This window comes from Apium graveolens, chromosome 10, assembly GCF_009905375.1.
Source record: "Apium graveolens cultivar Ventura chromosome 10, ASM990537v1, whole genome shotgun sequence".
Taxonomy (NCBI): Eukaryota; Viridiplantae; Streptophyta; class Magnoliopsida; order Apiales; family Apiaceae; genus Apium; species Apium graveolens.
In genome coordinates this window covers 22,685,554-22,702,232 of record NC_133656.1, presented here as the reverse complement: position 1 = coordinate 22,702,232, position 16,679 = coordinate 22,685,554, and the positions used below count along the sequence as shown (strand labels likewise).

Sequence of the window (16,679 nt, the reverse complement as noted above, 5' to 3'; positions counted from 1 at the left end):
TCCGTTGAAGGAGTAGCTTTTCTTAGAAATAAGTTTAGTATTGTAGCACATTTCATTCTCTGTATTTAAGTTGTAATTCTTAGATGTTGTGGGAAATTATCAGTCATGTTGACTACTAGTGGATATGCAAATAGGAGGGCTAATTGTAAATATTTCATGCCTTGTAATTTTATATAAGTGAAGTAGTATCAACTGATATTAAAGACCTTCAACGAATGAGAAACAAAGCTTCAACGGATGTCTCTAAAGCTTCAACGGATAACATCCATCAACGGATGAGTGCTTCAACGGATAAATCTTCAACTGCCAATGCATCAATGGATAAAGCTTCAACGGATAAAGCATCAACGGATGAAAGCTTCAACGGATGCTTAGTTCAATAGCAGTTGATAGTGACAATTCATAAGCTGACAGAGGCACATGGGTTGACAGAGACAAACTGGAATGTGGCAGCCTCTAGGAGGAATCAAGAAAATACAGTATTTCCATTCTGGTGCAAACAAGGAAGTATTCAAAGATTCAGCGAAACCTAAATTGCATTGGATAGAGAAATAAAGAAGAAACATGTGAAGAATCTTTTAATTGTATTATACAGTTTTGTCTTCACTTGTAAACTTGGTAGCAGTGTACAATCTAAGGGCAAAGAGAGGACGACTAAAGTTTCTCTGCAAGTCACATCTGAACGAAATATAGTGGGAACTCCTTCATCAAAATCGTCTAGAGTTTTGTTTGGTGGAGAGGCGCCCTTGCACACTCCTGATAGTGGTGAGTTAACCTGCCTCAATGTGCTGCAAGCTCTATTTCAGTTTTTTAAATTTTGCATTGTTGAAATGTTGTTGCAATCAAGCAGGTGCGTGTTGGAGTTCAAATATTACAGAGGAATTTCCACTACCGTTTGATGTGCATTCTTCATATGTGAAGAGGAAGAGATGTGAATTTTCCGGTGACTTTGGTCGAACTTTATTTAGATCCCATACAATAGAAAATAGTGAGCCTGCTCATGACTTCCTGGAAGGTAACATTCTATGTGTACTCCACATTAGCTATGAAATTGGGGGCTGGGTATTATAAGATAAACTCCTCTTCTTTTTGCAGGTTCAAATATTGAGATGCCTCCTCTCTTTAGTTCTGACTCTGAGGGTTCTGGGAACTTCAATGGTAATGCAGAGGATTTCAATGACAGCGGAGGTTATTCTTTTTGTGAAAAGTCTGATGAAATTGACAAAGGCCTTGGTATTTATTGCCCGAAGACATAATATATATTACTGATGCCTGTATCACCGAGTTTCAGTTTAATCACCTTTTGTTATATATGTCAATTGCAAAAGAAGGTATGATTCAGTTGAACCTGAGAAGGAATAAGAGACGTTCCAAGCGCTTTATTCCGGAAGAGTATTCCAGTTTGGGGGTACCTTCTGAAATATGCTCAAAGTGCAGTGCTCGAATGTGGAAACAAGAAAGGGTGAATAAGAATGTGACTAAGGGTCCTCCTATATTTTCACTCTGTTGTATGAAGGAGACCGTTAAATTGCCAGAGGTGCATCCTACTCCGCAGTACCTTTTGGAATTGTATAATGACTCTATCTGAGGTTCAACCTTTCGACGTATGATAAGGCTTTACAATTGTATGTTTAGCTTTACCTCAACTGGTGGTAATATAGATCATTCGATTAATAAGGGGAGAGGTCCTTATATTTATAGATTGAATGGTCAAAATCATCATGTTTTTGGTTCTTTGATTCCAGATGATAGTGAAACGCCAAAATTTTGTCAGTTGTACATTTACGATACTGCGAATGAGGTGAGTAATCGGTTACGGTGGGTTAATCCTGGTGATCAGACATCTGTTGATAGTGATGTTGTTCAGGGGCTTATCACCATGTTGGATGAAACCAATGAACTGGTTCACAAGTTCCGATAGCAGCGTGACAGATTTGAGAGTGGTGAAATTGTTGATCTCGAGGTTACACTTAAAGTTTTCAGGGCAGAAAACGGGCGTGAGAATCATGTTGGCCCAAGTGACGAGGCAACAGGTATAATTCTGGGTGATACGGAGGATACCTGTGGATTTCAGGATATAGTTATTGATGATAAAATTAAAGGGTTGGTGCGTGCATCATACGTTCACCCAAAATTGATGGCTATGCAATATCCTTTACTTTTCCCACGGGGAGAAGACGGCTTTCACCCCAAAATTAAGTTCATTAAGGGTGCTTAAAATGCAACTCGGTCTCGTGGTTATTTGTCAATGAAGGATTATTATCAATATACGTTGCATGTTAGGAGCAATGAAGGTTTGTATTTGAGGTTGATATTGGTAATTTTATTTTGCTGATTATTTTCTTGGTTTGTAGTATTAAATTTATATTATAACTAATGTAAATATTTCAATTTGCAGGTATGACACCGCGCCTCGGTGGCCGACTATTTCAGCAATATTTAGTTGATGCATTTTCGTCAATAAAACAAACTCGACTGTGGTGGTTCCGGGAACATCAGACTATACTACGCAATAAGTTTTATAGCCATATTTGTGACTCTGTGCGCAAAGGTGACTCTGATTCGTCCAATGTTGGTAAAGGCGTCATTCTTCCTGCTGGGTTTGTTGGTTCGAAGCGCTACATGCAACAAAATTTTCAGGATGCGTTGGTTGTGTATCGTTATGTGGGTCATCCTGACATCTTTCTTACGATGACGTGCAATCCGCTATGGGATGAAATTTTGCAAATGATGGAGTATCTTCCAGGCTGCGATTCAGCAAATTTTCCGGACATTATTACTCGTGTGTTTAGGTTGAAGCTTGATCAGCTTTTGGAAGACATAAAGAAAAATGGCTACTTTGGTGTTTGTAGCGGAGGTGCATGTGAAATTTACTTTTTGTTTGTGGATTTAATATTACTTCTTATTTAATACGTACTATTTATATTTCTGCGATTTGTGCCAGTTATGTACGTTGTTGAGTTTCAAAAGCGAGGTCTTCCGCACGTTCACATGTTGATTTGGCTTGACAGTGCTTCAAAAAAAAACTGAGACAAAATATGGACAGGTTTGTTAGTGCAGACATTCCGGACCCTGATTTGGATCCGGTTGGTTATGCAGCTGTGAAAGAATTCATGATTCATGGTCCTTGTGGATTGCAAAATCCAAAATGTGCATGTATGAAAGATATGCGTTGTATTAGGCATTTTCCAAAGAGGTATTCATTCTTGATTTTGCATAAATTAATTGCTTTAGAAAATTGTATTGATTTATAAACAATTTTATCTAGGTATTGTGATAAGACCACTTTTGATTATAGTGGGTTTCCTATATACCGGCGTCGCCAACAAGATATTTCAGTTCATGTTCATAAGGCTGAATTGGACAATCGATGGGTCATGCCATATAATCATAATTTATTAGTCAAATATCAGTGCCATATGAATGTGGAGATTTGTTGTCATGCACGCAGCTTGAAATATCTATTCAAATATTGCTTAAAAGGTCATGATCGTGCCACAATCGAAGTTAATAGAAGGAAACAGAGGAAAAAAGCTGATTCTACTGAGGATGTTGTTGATGAGATAAGTGCATATTTTGATGGTAGATATTTGTGTGGGGCTGAAGCTGCATACAGGATATTTGGTTTTTCAATTCATCACAGGAGTATTTCTATGGAGCGTTTGCCATTTCACCTTCCAAATCAGAGGAATTGCATTTTTCGTGCCAACGAGTCACTGGCCAAGGTTTCTGCCCGGGAGAAGTACAGGAAAAGTAAACTTGAAGCATTTTTCCAGCTTAATGGTGTTGATGAAGATGCACATCAATACACTTATGATGAGATACCACAACATTACGTGTGGAATGATAGTGCAAGGCAGTGGAATAGAAGAAAACGAGGATTTCAGATTGGGAGGATTTGCTACACACACCACAGTAGTGGTGAGTCTTGGTTCTTGAGATTGTTAAAGTACGTGGTGCGACTTCTTTTAAAAGTATTAGGACTTTTAATGGTGTTCATTTTGATACTTTTCGGGAAGCTTGTAAAGAATATGGTTTGCTAGAGGACGACAATGAGTGGCATGAGGTATTGTCTCAGTGTGCAAAAGGTGGTTTACCTCCCCAGATCCGACAACTTTTTGTTCACATTATTGTAAACTGCAAAGTGACTGATATTAAAAATCTGTGGAGTTGTCACTGGAAACATATGATTGAGGATATTTTGTTGAGGTGGCGCAGATTAGTAAAGAACGATAAATTAATTCTTAATGAAAAGCAGCTTGAGTTCTATGCCCTCGGTGGTATGTTAATTGTCATATTATGTTATTTGTCTTATCAATGTTATGCTCAATGATAACCTATGTTAGGATTATGTGAAAAATAAACTTTTTTGTTTTGTAGAGATTCACGAGTTGCTTCGTTCTATAGGGAAGTCGTTGAAAAATTTTGATCAGTTACCTCAGCCTCCTGACAGTTACTTGAACTTTGGCAACAATAACTTGGTACTCGAAGAGGCCAAATACGATGTGTTGCAGATGAAAGTTGAGTATGAAAAGTTGTTGCAGAGTTGTAACCAAGAACAAATGCAAGTGCACAATGCTGTGCTTCTGTCTATTAACAGTGGAGATGGTGGTCTTTTTTTTGTTTACGGCAGTGGGGGGTGTGGGAAGACCTACCTGTGGAGGACTCTCATAGCAAAATTACGGTTAGAGGGCGAAATTGTCCTTCCTGTAGCAACATCTGGAATAACAGCAACATTAATGCCTGGTGGGAGGACTGCGCACTCAAGGTTCAAAATTCCCATTATTCTTGATAAATTTTCTGTATGTGGTATAGGCCATAATTCAGATATTGCTCAACTGATCAAGCAAACTAAGCTCATTATTTGGGATGAGGCTCTTATGCAACATCGACATGCATTTGAGTGTTTAGATCGTTCGTTGAAGGATATTATGAAAGCTGTTCATCCATCTCGCTTGGAGCTTCCTTTTGGTGGTATCACCGTCGTATTAGGTGGTGATTTTCGACAAATCTTGCCTGTGATCCCACTTGGTGAAAGAGCCGATGTTGTTTTAGCTCATTACACGTTCGCGGTTGTGGGATATTTGCAATTTTTTCCAGCTGAAACGAAACATGAGATTACATAAAGGGAATTCCAATATAGAGCTTGAACAATTGAAACTTTTCGGCAGATGGGTTCTTGATATTGGAGAGGGTAAGGTTGCAGCACCTGAAGGTCCGCACAGTGATGATGCCATAACAATTCCTGATATGTTTTGTGATATGAAGAGTAACAACACTGTTGAGAAGATGATTTTAAGTACTTATCCAAATTTTATGGAAAAGAGCTTGGTTCCTCGGTACTTAAGTGAGAGAGCAATTTTGACACCAACAAACCAGACTGCTGGGCTGCTAAACTCTTTCATTGTTGAAAAAGTTGATGGTGAGTGTTTTTCTTACTTCAGTGTTGATGTTGCTGAGGATTTTGGAGGTAGTGAAGATGAACTTAATTCAGCATTTCCTGTAGAGTATTTAAATGCTATTAACATACCAGGATTGCCACTACATGAATTAAAATTAAAAGTTGGGGTGGTTGTAATGCTAATGAGGAATTTGAATCAGACATTGGGTTTGTGCAACAGAACTCGCATGATTGTGACAAAGTGTCTAAAATTCTGTGTTGAGTGTGAGGTGATATGCGGGTCTTTTGTGGGTAGTCGCCATTTTATACCACGTATGGAGTTATGTCCCAGTGACATCAGGCTGCCCTTCAAATTGGTACGTAAAAAAATACCTCTATAGCTCTGCTATGCGATGACTATAAATAAATACCAGGGCCAGAGTCTTGAAAATGTTGGCCTGTATTTGCCAAATTCTGTTTTTTCCCATGGTCAGTTCTATGTAGCAATCAGTAGGGTTACATCGCCAAAAGGTCTATCTATCTTTGTTGATGATAAAAATGGAAATGCCACCAATGTAACAAATAATGTGGTGTATAAAGAAATATTTTGCGCTTTACCTAAGACGTAGAATATACTTAGTTATGTTTTGTGTGTGGTCAATGTAACACATTTTGTTAGTAAGCTAAATTTTCAGTTATGATTAATATAAGTTATGTTGATATGAACATGGAGAAATGTAGTGGAAGCTGGAATCTTTATAAAGTTATCTTTATGCTTATTACCAGGAAATAGTATATTTGATGGCTAGATGAGCATTTTCTATGAATGGTAATCAGGTGTAATTACTAAAAATTCCAGGCACAGGGTTATATTGCAAGTTTCTGTAGCTATTTGACACTTTTAATTTTGAGCACAAAATTTCCCTCATAAAGAAATTGTAGCTTTTTTCCTTGCTCAAATTTGTTGTTGCAGCTTAATTTGTTCCATCCACAAGCCAAATCTGTATTTTCTACCCCATGGAAGAATAACATCAGTCCATTGTTTGTTGTAGAACTGCAGTGTGACTGATTTTCCTGTTTTTCAGGCTGATAAAGTTTAAGCGTTTAAAATTTGTCCTGGTAGGGTTAGTGAGTTGAGTTGGTGTATTGTCAGTTTTTTTTACTTTTGTTACTGGAGACTGCAAATATAGTTTCAGAAAATTTCCCAAACTTAATTACAGGGTAGCCATACATTTTAGGTATGGCAACATACAATTCTATCTTTTTCTGAGTATCAAGTTGTGGATCAGCGAGCTGAAAGAGAAAGCTCTTGGTATCATGATCTGTGATGCAAAAGACATGAGAATTATTGTATGACATATTTTGTGAAAATATGGTTCCTTTGATTGTTGGTGAATTTAATTGGAATCATCAGTTGGCTTGAGAGTGTTAATTCAGGCTCTGGGACATATTTGGTCTGCAGTCATTCCATAAATAATTGATTTATCTTTAATAATAATTTTCTTCTTCATAGCCCCAGAAGAAAAAATGAGCATTTCAGTTATTACTGTAACTGCAGGCAGGTTTAAAGATATTTATACAAATTAAGGTCTATTGATAAGTAATCGAAAATTATTGCAGCCTTCCCAATATTTATGTGGTGACTCTATGTTTAATTTTTTTTGTAATTTCTGCTAAATTTGTTGACAACTGTTCTGCTAAATTAACTTCAAATACATTTTTTCAGTGCATCTAAATATCTAGCAGAAAACATGTCTGATATTGTTTAATTTCTTAGGAATCAAAGGATGATATTGTTTAATTTTTTAGAAATCACAAGATAAATTGCAGTGCCCAAGTCCCAACTGTATGTGCACTGCTGATTATTTTCCATTATATATGATTTTTAAAGTTTTAGACTCTGCTTAAAGATAAAAATGACTACAGTGACATTAGGGTCACGTCTTATTATGTATCCCTAAAGTAGATGCATTATTGTATGCATATAGTGGTATGTAGTGTAATAACCCCAATTTTTGAGAAATTTTGAAACCCTTATGAATAGTGTTTTTGCTGAACGAGAAAACTTTTCATGCCACGCTATGTAGGGGTTCTGTTATTGATCTTATGGGATATTATTAGTACTCTATGAAGTATATAAGTGTATGTAAAGATCGTCAGAATCCAATTCCGAACACTTTGATTTTTCCCGGAAATCCACAAGATACGGAGAGAATTGAGTATAAGGTAACAGGATAAAAAGGATTGAAATTAAAGGATTATAGGAGAGGATCATAAAAGGAATATAATATATTGAGAAAGGTTAAGGGAACCTAAGTAATAAGATCCCGGGTATGATCCCTCAAACGATAAACGAGAACGAAAGTTAAGCGAACCGTATAACAGATCAGCGGTCATTAGGCAAACGATTAGGAAGTTAATCAAAGGGATTAGTGGGAATGATGTCATCCAACCAATAGAAAGAGGACAAGGAAGGAAGGATGACATCATGTGGATGAGATAAGCATGACATGGGAAGGAGGAGGTGTGGTGGCTTTGTAACCACACAAATCCAAGGGCAAGAAGGTACTTTACTAAATCAAAAACAAAACCAAATCAACCAACCAAAAGATCAAGACAAGGCAAAACACAAAAATTCTTCTTCTTCTTCATAAAGCTCTCGGGTTCTCTTTTTAAAAAATGGAAGTTCAAGCTCCTCCACTTATTATTTAGCAAGGTAATTATCTAAGCTTCCCCATGGATAGTTACATACTTCCTATAAGTTTAAGCTTCTAAATCCAAGCCAATCTTTTTCTATAAATCATCAAAGAAGATGGTGAATAGTGTTTTCAAGAACTAAAATTTGTGTTCTTGAAGTTTTGTTTAGATTAAGCTTGGATAAGGGCTTTAAAGATGATTCCAAGCCATCCCCTTGATTCTCCACTCTCCAAGGAAGGTATAATCTCTTGACCAAGCTTTGTTATTGAAAGTCAAGAGCATAAAATGAGTATTAGAGTTCATGAGAGGCTTGATGATTGTGTATGTAGAGATTAATGGGTTTTGGGTTGTTTTTGAAGTTGTAAATCTTGGTTGTTGATTAATGAACTTAAGTGTAGTTTAAATTCATGATAAAGAATAGTATAAATGGTTAATGTGGATTTGTTGGGATTGTTACGATGTGATAAGGATGGATGTTTGTTGTATGATGGATTTGAGGTTGGATTTGGGGTTGATTTGGAATGGGTTTGAATGGTTTAAAAATATTGGAAATCGCGTAAACATAGCCGTCGTAACGTCCGATTTTCTTTGGACTGTTTTTGTGCATAGCATTAGGACCCGAGAACCCCCTGCTAGATTATGACCACTGCCATGTTTAGATAGCTCATGTTACGAGCTTCGTGTTGATATGTAGTTCGTTCGATTCCGATTTACGGTTTAGGAGAAACGACCGTTTCAAGTAACGGCGTTTCACGAACGAAACTTTTTCCCCTCGCCTTACTTTGAAATGTAGGTTAAAGACCAAAAAGGGTTAATTAATGCATGAAACATTTATGGTAAGTGTTTTAGGCAGTTGGTAAGTCACTCGCGAAGGAATCGCTTTAAAACTCGTAAAGGTTAAATTATTAAAAATGGTGGAGCCGAGGGTACCCGAGTGACTTAAGCGAATCAGTGAGCGCAAAACAAGCGTTAGAGTCTAAGTTAGTTAAAGTATAGATTTACAAGTGACTTTGGTTTAATTCCAACTTACTTGTTGTTTATAGGTTACCAGACTCGTCCCGAGCCATTCGTAACCCCCAGTCGCTCAGGCAAGTATTCTATCCGTTATACTGTTGTTGTGATGAATACACTTGTATATGCATTATCTTGCGATAGATGCATGTTGGTTATTTAGCAAATTCTTGCGATATATTGTAGCATGTGATATGGTATATATGCATGCCTGTTTCATATTCTTGAAATATATATCTGTTGGTTCAGTTGATAATACCTATGCTAGAGGATAGCGGTATCTTGCATATACCCTTAGTATAGGGACCCAAAGGTGAAAATATTTTCTAAAACCGGGAGTCGAGGATCCCGAGTAGAGTTTATATGGATATGGATATATATATATATATATATATTTATATATATATATGGTTATAGTTTTTCCAAACTATTAATCGAATAAGGTTTATTCGATAACTTTAAACTTTATTTTATTATCGAGTATTATTTCGAATATTATTCGAAGGCGTATGACTCCTTTATATTTAATGAATATTATTTTGAATATTCATTCGAGGACTTATGACTCTTTTATATTATTTAATGAATATTATTTTGAATATTCATTCGAGGACTTAAGACTCTTTTATATTATTTAATGAATATTATTTGAATATTCATTCGAGGGTTATGACTCAGTTTATTTTATTATTTCAATATGATTTGAATATTCATCGGAGGACTTATGACTCCTTTATTTTATTTAGTGAATATTATTTATAATATTCATTCGAGGTATTATGACTCAGCTTATTTTATTTATTGAATATTATTTGAATATTCATTTGAGGATCTATGACTCCGATTATTTGCTGAGATATATTCTTTATTTTATTAAAGAATAAGATGTCGATAATCAAACTTATTTTCGATTATTCAAATAAAGATAATACTTTCATATAAGTATATCTTTGGTTGTTTAATACTCGTTTCAAGTATAAATTTTAATACTTCTACTTCAATTATTTTTATAAAGGCTATTCTTTATGGGAATATTATTTAATTAATAATATTCAGATATTTTCTAATATTCTGGGGACTGATTTACTTCATTAAATCAGCCTTACTCCAAACACTCTTTAAAGTGTTTTCGAGTCTTCAAAATGATTTTTAAAAGTCAGAGCGGATCCCAAAACTCATTTTTATATTTAAGATCTTCCTTTTTAAAGGGGATTTAAATACCCGCTCAAAACCTGGGAAATCCGGCTCTGTGGTGTATTTTATATTCGCAACAAGGTTGCAGTTTTGGTAAATGAATTGATTACTTGCCCAACGTTCGGGAAGTAAGCCCCTCTCATTGAGTCGGCATAAGCGACAGGCCGAGGTACGGTCTATTATTGTGTAAGTGGCTCAGTGGGAGTCCATCAAATGCATAGGTGGCTGAGTGGCAGTCCAGCATAGGTCTTAATTATGACCAGGGTGATGACCAGTGGGGAATTCGTCCATCTACTAGTAGAAAAGGTTACTTATTGGTATCTTTGCCTGATCAGCGAGATATCGGGTGTATGCCAAAATTCTTTTCCTTTCCAAAATTCATTGGATGTTTCGAACTCTGTTCATACTTCACATAACAGAGGTTCCAGGAAATGTTTAAAGGGATATATATATGTGGTTATATATATCGGGACTAAATAAAGTATCTCATAACTTTTTCATTCAATAATCTTTCAAAGATTGAATCTATTCAAGTCTTATCTTGTGGTCTCATCAGTGGGATGAACTTTTGAAATTGATTATAACTTGAACGGTTGTAGTTCAAGTAGTATTGGGAATGATATAAATGTAGTGAAGTATTTGGTAACTTCATCTTTAGAACTTATATCTAATTAATAATTGTCTTATGAATGACAAAGATTTTCAGAAAAACGTTGAGACAAGGTTAGATATATGAGATCACCTTGCAACGATATTTTTTTTATATACAGTTATACACTGGGACTTTGTGTATATTATGCATGGAAGCGGACTTCCAATATTTTGAAAAGTATATATGTATATATATATACTGAATATTTTGCGACTTCATCGCATTAAGTGATCAACTTGGTTCATTTCTTTTGACCAAGACTTTCATGAGTATTATGAGTAGACTCATATACTGTAAATAATTATGCATATTATTTTGGTGGGCTTGCTGCTCACCCTTGCTTTCTTCTTTCATCACACAACAACAGTTAGGAAAGATGACCAGACTCCAGCAGACCCAGCGCAAGCGCGTGGAAAGCGTTCCGCGTCTTCCCGTTGATGTCGTAGCTGCTATAGCTGCAGAGGTAGATCTATTGTAGATTAGACCATCTGCTTTTGAGAATCAATTATGTATAATTATAACTTGTGGCAGATAATGGCAATTAACTGTAAATTTATCAAGTAATCGTTTTGGGTTGTAATAACTTTTAAATTGTGGATTCAAAGACTTGCACTTATTTGAATTTCATCTCTGAGACTATAACGGGTTGTGGTGTATGTTAGTGTGGGGTCACAGCATAAGGTTGGTTATTATTAATTAAGTGAAGTGATATTGTGGAAAGAAAGACCGTGACGACCCGGATCCCCGACCCCGGATCTGGGGGTGTTACAGAAATGGTATCAGAGCTAAGCGTTATAAACCTCAGAGATGATGGGACGTTAAGATAATAAGTTAACTAAGATAATAAGAACTCTTGCCAAGTTCATAGTCGGGCTACCTAACGTAGCACTGACAGTTAAAACCCTTATGGGAACCCTTATAAATATCGTGATAGGAGCGTAGTTCGTTATCGTATATGGTAGCAGGACTCCGAACCCTGAGGTTGAGGAGCAACATCGCGATGATACTTTATTACTAATTGGAGATCGGATTGTGGATCCGATAGAGTGTCCTAATGTAAGATCGGATGATGTTGATATTGAGGATGTTGTCCTAGTAGGGATAGTTGTTGAGGAGGACCCCATGCAGGATCCTGACAGGATTGGATAAAGGACCACTGATGAATTGATGACCATGGTTTGGTCGACTACCAGAGGTTGGATTGGCCGGTCACTACCGGAGGTTCGTTCAAGTTTGTAAAGATAGTAGCCCCTTTAACGCGGCTTACTCGTAAGACTGAGAAGTTCGAATGGACAGGGAAATGTGAGAACAGCTTTCAAGAACTGAAGCAGAGGTTGGTGATGGCCCCTATGCTGGCATTGCCGGATGGAAAAGGAGATTTTGTGAAGTGTAGTGACGCTTCGCACAAGGGCTTAGGGTGCGTGCTTATGCAGCACGGTAAGGTAATCGCGTACATGTCAAGACAATTAAGGTAGTATGAAATTCGATATCCCCGCTCATGAGCTTAGGCTCGTGGCAATAGTTTACCTTAAAGATTGGAGGCACTACTTGTATGGAGAGAAGTGCGAGAATTACCTAAGCCATAAGTGCTCTAGTACATTTTCACGTAGAAAGAGCTCAACATATGCCAGAGGAGGCAGTTAGAGCTAATCAAGAATAATGATTGGGAGATTCTTTATCATTCGGGGAAAGCCAATGTGGTGGCTGATGCCCTTAGTAAAAAGGAGAGACTCAAGAGGTTAATGTCTTTGGGGAAGTTGATAAGAGATTGAGAAAAAAAAAAAAATGGAAATAGATATGAAGGTAACCGGAGCCGGTACCGAAAAGCTGTTTGAGATTGCAATACAGTCCGAATTATCGGAAAAGAGCATATTGTGCCAGAGAAAGGTGATGAATGAAGGCAGAGAGCCAACAAATAAATATGAGATTAATACCGAGAAAGATGATAAGGGAATAATGGGGTATTCCTATAGAATTTGGGTTTCGAAAGTTCAAGAGCGTAAGGATGAGAACTTAGATGAGAGCCATAGTTTGAGGAATAAGATTTAGAGCAAACCCTGAACGTGATAGTCAGGGAGGTCGCCATCAAGATAGAAGGAACCCATGACATAATGGAGAGGAAAATGAGGATTTTAAATTAAAAGATGACCCCAATTATGGGGAGTAGGATGAAACATTTCATACTAAGGAAACAGAAAGTCGAGTAAGGAAAGGAGAACCGAGACGGTACTCCTATACGGCAATTCATGGACCTATCTAGACAGAACTTAGACTATTATCCCCAACCACCACCCTGAGGGGACAATGCGGCAGGAAATTCTTTCATGACCTTTAAATCGTTAAGCTCTCAGAGTTCCAAGGAACAGGTTGACCTAGTCGAGGCAAGAGCCTGGCTAAAGGAAATATAGGAATCATTTGAGATTCTAAATGATTGACGAATCACAAAAGACTATTTTTATCACTCACCCTCCCAAGAGAGAGACCACCCGCTGGTGAAAGGCCAAGGAAGGCACGGAGCAAGAGATTATAATAAACTGATTAAAGTTCAGCCAATTGTTTTCGGGATCGTAATTCCCAAGGTTATGGAATAGTGTAAAAGCTTTAGAGCCAGAACAAAGGCAGGCGAGTATGATGAATTATGAATCTAAGCTGTAAAAGTTGTTAAGATTCGTTCTGAAGACGCGAATCCAGAATGACGGGATATTTGAAATCAATGCTTATGCTGTGTTGGTTCGTGAAATAATGATAAGAGAAAGGAAAATAAAAAGGAATTGAAGTGGAAAGGAATAAAAAGGCAACAGAGTTTGAGGAATGATAAGGGAGTTGGGTATGAGGAAACCCTAAAGACTCCTATTAATAGAAATAGAAAAGTATATGATCGTCAGGATGAGGGTGATTCACCATGAGTTAAAGTTGACGGTTGAAGGCATAAGAGATGCATATAGTTTATCCCCTGTAAGTTGGGAGGATTCGAGGAAACCTTGAGATAATTCGAAGGATAAATAATGAGACGCGGATAGACTAAGGGGATAAGAAAGTAAGAAATTAAGAAAATTGGATGAAGGAAGTGACCTTCAAGAAGGTGAAGTGTAAGACCGGTGGCATGATACCCAGAAAGGGAGACGCCATATATGAAAGATATCCCAACATTGAGGTGACTGTTGAGATAAACAACAAAAGTAAATAAGGAATTATTAAGAAGAAGTTCACGTTGAACACGACCAATATCTTCCAGAACATCCATGTTATCGTTACCAGATTAGGCAAGAAAAGCGGATAACCGTTGTTATCTTTTGGAGGCCATTTTGATTAACCTCATTTTGTATACAGATGTTATTGTGAAATTAGGCATTTACTATCGAGGTGGGAATGATTGAATAAGATACCCATATCAGGGATATATGACTTTATTTATCCATGGAAGGATGCTTGTACCTTTTTAAAAGGTGGAATTAAGGATAGAACATTGGTAACTTAAAATGAATCCTAGGGGACTGCATAAAGGTTGGCATGTCACCCTTAAAAGGGACAGTATGAGTTTTGACAGTATGATTGGGAAAGGGTTAAGGTAACAACAACCTTTAAGGATCAGTGGAGAAATTCTTCAGAAGTATATAAACAATGGTTCTACTATTAGTAAATGGTATTGTGATATGCCCTGTATCTAGGGAATACAGGAGGAACGATTGAAGGATAACCTTAGAGGTTTTATAAGGAAAAAGGTAATATTCAAAATTCTCAAGAATGGAAATGGGGATAAAGGAAATATGACGTAATTATAATGATGCCAAGTGGGGCACGTGTTAAACCACGAGAAAGTATGGATCAAACCAGTAAAGGTTGAAATTGTTCTAGGCAATTAGGACTTAAGATAAAAGATGTTCTAAGTATAGTTGAGAGTCAGTCGTGACAGTGATTAACCTCTAAAGACTGAGGCAATAACTTATGGAAAAATGATGATTTTTTTTTTTACTCATCAGATTTTAAGGAATACATCTTCACATAAGCTGTGATTGAAATGAGGTAGAAAATTTAGTTGAAGGTGGTTAAAAGACATTGATTATAAGGAACTATTACTATCAGGAAAGGCCAAAGAGGTGGCCGACACTTTAACGGTAAAAGGATAATTATAGGCGCTTGTGCCAAAGGAATACAGTGATGATGGTTAAAGCTATGAAGGTTGTATTATGGTTTGGAAGATTGACATTCCTTCTGATGACTGTGCAATACCCAACCGTAATAGTAGTTGGTAAAGGTTTAATTCGTGTAATCGCCATGAACGGGTTATCTATCTTAGAAGGTCCTATCTTGAGATAAGCCAGGACCATGTTTCAAAAAGGACTAGACGAACCTTTGAGTTAAGTCTTCTATTGAAGGCATATGATTAAGAATGGTATTAACCTGCTATCATTGCTTTGAGCGAAACTCTTCTGCAAATTTTATCTGCTTCATGTCATGAAAGTACGTCAGAGTTTGGAGTGTTCTTCATGAATTGTGATTGGTGGTTATGTTAACTCCTTAGGAGAATTAGATACGAGATGTATGGACTCCGTATGGTTAGTTATTAAGATTTCATGGAAAATGAATGACTACAGTGGGTCAGTGGTGGACCATAGTAAGGCAGCAATGATTCTGCGAGTAGTGAGCTGATTACAACCATGAGAGTTGTATTGGAATGGGTGTTGAGATTGAGTACCACTAATCGGGTCGTGGTAGTGTATAAGTTATCATTGATAGACTAATTAAGTAGAGTATCTACCTAGTGAATTATTATTCTTTCTTATCAATAGAGAGTCGTATTATTATACGAGGAAGGTTGCGGTGCAAGCATAGAATTCAAGTAACGATGATGTCTAGAATGAGATCCCAGATTCGATTTTCGATGTCGAGGGAGTTTCAAAGGTAATTGTGTATAAGCTCGAGGAAGGGCATGGGTCCATAGAATGATGGACGGGTTAGCGAAAATATTTAGGCACGTGAAATGCGATGCTATAATACTTGATGTTGATATAAATACATATATGTTTTGTTCTTCTATGACAAACCTCTATAGTTCAGAGGTAGATTCCAAGCCAGATATTTTATGGCAATAATTTTTTTTTTATGAATATACAATTCTCTTCAATTCGTTCTTTTCTCTTCTTTTCATTTCATGTAAGCTGAGAAGAACAACCCTTCCAGAAGGGGAGGTATTGTCGAATGACTATCTATCTGTGTGATAGAAGCCGAGTAGGATACCAACTATTGTTTAATTGCTTGTCAAGTACTAAAGGCTGGCCACCTTCTGTACTAACTATGCGATATAACAAGTGTTCATGATCATAGTGATCTCTCAACAAATTCCTTTACTTCTATTTGATTGATCAAATTCCGGAAAATAGAAACAACTGAAAAAGGAGTAATAAAGTGGTGGTAGTATGCGGAATGGGAACACATTCGTGATACTAAGGTTGACGTGGTTATTAAAAGGTTATAGAACGCTAACGAGCAAAAGTATAACCAGTATAATATTAGGAACGGAAGGTAGTAGCGATTACGAACTGGAAAAGAATGGGTATTGAGAAGCAGAAGCTCTAATGATAAAAGCTATAATGAGAGTCTGTGCAATAGACTTGAAAGAATTTGGAATGATCACTTAATTCGGATTGAGTTATCTTACGACAATAGATCATATGTCATTATCGAGATGTCGCCTTATGAGATCCTTGAGGGAAGATAATGTCGATCTCCCTTATGTTAGGATGA

General features: G+C 36.9%; 1 protein-coding gene across 1 annotated transcript; it reads left to right on the top strand.

Moving 5' to 3' along the window:
* The first annotated feature begins 2,248 nt into the window (after positions 1 to 2,248).
* On the top strand, positions 2,249 to 6,009 carry LOC141690455 (uncharacterized). Its single transcript, XM_074495252.1, has 9 exons — positions 2,249 to 2,294; positions 2,399 to 2,857; positions 2,945 to 2,948; positions 3,047 to 3,196; positions 3,269 to 3,921; positions 4,020 to 4,280; positions 4,381 to 5,065; positions 5,172 to 5,757; positions 5,875 to 6,009. Exons 1-9 carry the CDS (start codon positions 2,249 to 2,251, stop codon positions 6,007 to 6,009), a joined length of 2,979 nt encoding a protein of 992 aa, XP_074351353.1.
* Positions 6,010 to 16,679: the final 10,670 nt, after the last annotated feature.

Bases quoted from the DNA above. Each gene is read 5' to 3' on its own strand.
- LOC141690455 (XM_074495252.1), top strand. From the start codon at position 2,249: ATGAAGGATTATTATCAATATACGTTGCATGTTAGGAGCAATGAAG. The intron at 2,295-2,398 runs GTTTGTATTTGA...TTCAATTTGCAG, and splicing joins GCATGTTAGGAGCAATGAAG to GTATGACACCGCGCCTCGGT. The intron at 3,922-4,019 runs GTGAGTCTTGGT...CTTTTCGGGAAG, and splicing joins CTACACACACCACAGTAGTG to CTTGTAAAGAATATGGTTTG.